This window comes from Argiope bruennichi, chromosome 5 (assembly GCF_947563725.1).
Source record: "Argiope bruennichi chromosome 5, qqArgBrue1.1, whole genome shotgun sequence".
Taxonomy (NCBI): domain Eukaryota; kingdom Metazoa; phylum Arthropoda; class Arachnida; order Araneae; family Araneidae; genus Argiope; species Argiope bruennichi.
Window position 1 is genome coordinate 13,641,791 of NC_079155.1, and position 5,616 is coordinate 13,647,406.

The following is a 5,616-nucleotide window of genomic DNA, read 5'->3' on the forward strand; positions in this document are numbered from 1 at the left end:
TACACAAACATCATTAAATGTAATATATTTTACATTAGGAGAAAGGAGTTGTAACTCATTACATGATAAAATGAAATTAGGTGTTAGTGAATTAAAGCAGTAATCTTTACCATATCGCATGTATTTACTCTATTAATATGATTAGTTTTGTATAGCTTTTTGTATAACTCCTAGTTAAGAAAACAAATTTCGTTATTTTGCATATAATTCATATTTATGATCCATGGTCCGATGACGTCGACACTTGAGATGGCCCCTCATTCCTTCTCAAGCTACCGCACAACATCAGAGAGAGGGAGTTTGACCTTTCATGTAAAATTTAATATAATGCATATAAATGATAGATCTTCCATGGAATCGAATTTCGAAGAGGAAATCCCCAGTCCCAAAGCCATTTTGCCACTAAACCATAGCAGTATTCATTAGCATGGCGAAGAAGAAAAAGAATGCTTTTTACGATTCAGAGGACTGGATTTAAAGATTTGGCTAACATCAGTAATTTTTTATTCGTTCAAGGAATTTCACTTTATAACGAACTTTTCTACATTGCCCGCTATAGTGATTTGCTTTAAAAATGTTAAGCGATAAATTTTAAGTAATAAGCAATGACGTTTGTTGATAACATTAAAATAATATGAATTTTTATTAAATGAACAAATTTTCTTGAATCAAAAAATGTGTTTTATTTTGACAAAGTTGAGTGATATTTTAAATAATAATAGAAAAAAACAACAGAGATAATTTTTCAATTTTCAAAAATATTTTCTTGTTTATAAAAATTGTTTAAAATTCACTTGTTTCAAAATATTCAGTTTTTAAAAATAAATATTAAAACTTTTCAGATAATTTCTTTAATTTACTTAAGGTTATTTACGAGTATTTAAGACTAGAAAGAAAGAGAAAAGTGATTGAATAAGAATGGAAATAAACAATTATTATGAAATCTTATATTACTTATTAAAGATATTCAATTAATAATAAATAAATGAATAATTATCAATAATAATAAAAAATTCATTACTTTTTATAAATAATTTGAGCAACTGAATAACTTCCATAAATTTATTATTTATTTAGCCGTCTATATATATGGTTGAACTAATAATATGGGAATATGGAAGCATAATTTTATACTTATATGTTCAAATTATTCAGAAACGATTTTAGAATTATAAAGAATGCTTTTAAAGTCGTATCTGGATAATTTAAACATAGAAGTACAAAAATGTGTTTCTTTACCTCTCTAACATTAAGACTAATTAAATTAATGATAAATTTATATGTATGTGAAAAGTATATTTTCTTTTCCACTTTTTACTTAATCAGAGTTCGCTCTATATATTTGCTATTTTAATGAAACTCTTGCATTTTAATCTATCCTAATTTCACAAACTGATAATTTTTATATAACTTGAATCTAAACCTTTTCTAGTTACAATCATTTGACAGCATTCAAAATTTCGTCAATACTTCCAGAATGGTAGAACAATTCCGAATTTAAAATATTTGCATACTGGAAAAGACAAATTATCTACCCCTCCAAGAAGTAAATAAATTATATTAACCTCTCAGGGAATAGAAATTAATTTTCCTTAAAAACATTGTCACTTTCATTGAGATTGATTGGTAAATACATTCTATTAAACCAGAAATTACTTGTTCCTTTTAACGTGCTGGTAGCATCCAGCTGGGCTACCACATCTTCAGAGGGTCATAATTGATAAACGATTCCGCCTCAATGTGAAGACCTGTCTATAAATCTACCATTCTAAAGCAGGTATGCTAATGGTGACTTTTCTTTTTCATTGATCTAACCTGGTCACCTGTTGATTTAGTTTCACGCCTTCTCCGACACAAGACAACCCTATTGGAGAAAGTCGAATAGTTAATCAAGGACAAGACGTTAGTCTTAAGCCTTGGATGGCTTTGTCTTTTCTTGTATTCTTGTTTTTTGTGTGGAGATTCTTATGCTAGTCTTTTTTCGGTCGAGTGACATTTTGACCCCTGCAATCGATCCATCAGTACTGATAAGAGAAATAACAGTTGGGTAAGTATAAAAGGAACCCCGACATGAGTTTCGAACACATTGCAACTGAAGTGTGAATCTTCATCGACTTAGCTTTACAAAGCTCATCAACAGCCATGCTTTCAGTAAGTATAGTTTCTGTACCATCTGCGTAAGCAAGATAGTTTAACAGAAGTTTCCTAAGCCAATGGAAATTGATATTTTAAATATTACTTTATTTTATTGTGGAGAATTTGAGTTGGGAGAACATTGCTGATAGTAATTTCATGATTATATAAGTTGTTGCTAAAAATCTAATTTTAAATTTCATACATTCATTTTTTTCATAATATTTACATATGGAAATTTTTTAGATTCAAATTAGAATTAGAAGATTTTTTTTTCAAAATTTTTAAGTACAATTCGATTTACAGAATTTTAAATATAATTTAAGTGTATAGGTACAAGTTGCTAGAACAATAAGATATATTTGTATACATTTTAAAATAAGGATTTACAACTTATCTTTAAAATGGATGTTTGCTAGATTTCATAAATACTCCTCCAAATACTCTTCGCTTCAAATAATAAACGAGATTTATTTTAATTCTAAATTAATATGTAGCGAATTCAATAAGAATGTATTATGTATGTAGAAACTCTTCATTCTTTTGCTCTGATTAACAAAATATGATTAAATTTGTATTTTATTATTTTATAACTTTGATATCTTGATTAATTTTAATAGAAATTTTGTGAACTGAAGTTTTGATATACATGAATGATGTCATTTATAAAATCAAGCTATCTTTGGAATGAAATGATACTTAACGAATTCAAATAAATCTAGACGTGCAACTTTGATTGGTAAGAAGATATTCTCTTCTAGAAGAGAATATCTTCTATTTTTCTTCCATACAGAAGATATTCTCTTAAATCTATTGATTTTATTAATAGCGTAATTACTCACATGATTTCTGAAGTATAAAAATATAAACAGGCAATAGTTATCTGCATTTACTAATTCAAGCCCAGGAATTTAAAGAAAAGAGCGTTTTCCAAATATTATAAAAGTTTTTTAGAACATGCCTATATAGTTTAAAAATGCAAACAATACCATTGACTGGTTTTGTAATATGTATGCTATTAGAAATATGAAATGAAAACGCAATCTACGAAATGCTATAATATAACGAACTAAAAGAAAAATTTAGATTTTTAAATGAAGATGTAGTAAAATTAACATGATTTGCATTTTTTTTAAATGGTTGTTTCCAATCAAGTATTTAATTATAATATGAAGCCCAACTTTTAAAAAAAGTATTATCTGTGCAGTAGAAACTTATTATGAAAATATATTTCTTCTACAAATTCTTTACACTATTTGTGTTTCGATCCCTTTTATCGTAAATCAGATCTAATATATAAATCTTTTAAAGTTGTGAAAAAAGGAAGTTTCTGCCAACGATTTTCGAAAATTTAAAATTGCAGTTAACATTTTCCTTTGTGTATTGTTTTAACATTAACAATTAATTTGGTATACTTTCAAACGCAATAAATTACTTTGCTTATTTTTTAACATAACAAATTATTTTGCATATTTTTTAACATTACAAATTATTTTGCATATTTTTTAACATAATTTTTTTTGCATATTTTTTAATATTTATAATCGTTTTACATGCATTTTATAAATATTCCTAGTAATGACTGAAATTTACTTTCAGGTTATTTTTCTCGCCTTTGCTTTTGTTGCAGCAAATGCACAAGGACCGATTCCGGTAAGTGAATTTTAAAATATTTCAACATAATCTTGTTTAAAAAGGGATTATGGATTTTAGATCATCATATTAACAGTATTATATTTGGTAATAGATGAGTTCATATAAATATTCGAATTGCTTTAGTTTAGACGATATTTATTTAGTTTTAATATTAGATGTAGTTATAGAGATTCTGTATCGAAATCGGTAGGTTTTAGATGAATATTTCGATCCATCGAAAATCCAATTTATGCTTTCATTGTCCGTCCGATGCCTTCATCTTGTTAAAACTTGAATGTCTGAAGAAAGAATAACTACAATTTCAGAAGTTGTTTTAATTACATTACTTACGATTCAGAATTATTTTATTGTCCTTAAATTATTATTATGCAGTTTCAAAGTGGAGCGATAAGCTGAAAAACTTATTAAATAGAAGTGGGTGAGGTGAGCACATTTTTAACATAAGATTGTAGATATATTTTATTTCCGGTTTAGTGGCATATTTATATATACCATCAAATTTAATTTACTACAGTTCTTTATTTATTTTCTCCATTTTTAACAATGTTAATTCAAAATTTCTTAAAGATTGAGTTCGTTAATAAAAAAAATAAAAATAGATTTCAGTTTGTTCAGAAAAACTACAGCGTTTAATTCCAATTTTTTAAAAAAAGTTCAATTTTCGATGAAGCAAAGCTTTTATCAAGACTGTCAAATTAATTCTTAAAATATAAATAACCAAAAATCATTTTTTAAATGTTTCTCTGATTGAATTAAAACATACTGTTTATTGAAAAATGAATGCCATAATTTTATACATTTTTATGTGAGCTATTTCTGATATTAAAAACTGATTTACTCTTTAAAACGATTATAAGTGTCCTTTCCTCAACATTCCATTCATGAATTTATTTTATTTCTAGGATTATCGTATCAATCCCTACTATGACGAGAGTCCCAAACCATACGCTTTCAACTATAATGCCTTGTTGGACGATGGAGTGGGACAGAGCTCCAGAACTGAAACTGCAGATGGATCCGGTAGAGTCCAGGGTTCCTACACACTGAACAATGACGAAGGCCACTCAAGAGTTGTTGAATATGTAGCTGATCAAAATGGCTTCAGGGCTGTCGTCCGAACCAACGAACCAGGCACAGATAATCAGAATCCCGCTGATGTCGTAGTAGAATCTGCTGCTGCACCAGTCCAGTATGCACCAGTGATTCGTAAACCTATTCTAAATGCTCCAGTGCTCGCACCAGTAGTGGAACCAGCTGTTGTCCCTGCAGTTGTACCAGTACCAGTCCGTCCAGTGTATCGTCGACCTGCAACCATTCCTGTTAGAAATTACGCTTACAGAAGACCTTATTAGGATATGTCCGTGAACAGTAACAAAGACCCCCCCCCCCTCAGAACCGCTGTTGATAATCATTTTTCTTATATCTTTTACGAATGTGTTTTGACTGCCATGTAGTCCACTGTTATATTTGTTGTTAAATGCATTGGTGAAAAGTGAGAAAATACTTTTCTTGTGTTCATCTTTCTTACCTGCATTTTTTATGATGCATTAAAATGCAAAAAAATGTAGAGCTCTTTCTTTGTATAATGCTCTTTTTCGAATTTTCTTCTCTCGCTCAAAATAGGCAGTTTGTAAATTTTTAAGAATAAATGTAGATTAATTTCTTCAGATTAAGATGTTAATGTTGCATTTATTCTTATGGAATTATTTGTTAATTGTTATTCATGGTTGGCTTGGGCTTTCTTCAACTTTTCTTATGGCTTTGTTTGTATTGTAATGCTAAGGAAAAAAATTGTAAATTCAAAAAATAAATAAATTTTGTGATTTA

General features: G+C 28.2%; 1 protein-coding gene across 1 annotated transcript; it reads left to right on the forward strand.

The window, feature by feature from the left end:
* The first annotated feature begins 2,023 nt into the window (after positions 1–2,023).
* Positions 2,024–5,616, forward strand: LOC129969217 (cuticle protein 10.9-like). Its single transcript, XM_056083670.1, has 3 exons — positions 2,024–2,151; positions 3,733–3,786; positions 4,692–5,616. Exons 1-3 carry the CDS (start codon positions 2,143–2,145, stop codon positions 5,139–5,141), a joined length of 513 nt encoding a protein of 170 aa, XP_055939645.1. The 5' UTR covers positions 2,024–2,142; the 3' UTR covers positions 5,142–5,616.

Excerpts from the sequence above, each read along its gene's own strand:
- LOC129969217 (XM_056083670.1), top strand. Across the intron at positions 3,787-4,691 it reads ATGCACAAGGACCGATTCCG|GATTATCGTATCAATCCCTA; the intron begins GTAAGTGAATTT and ends TTTTATTTCTAG.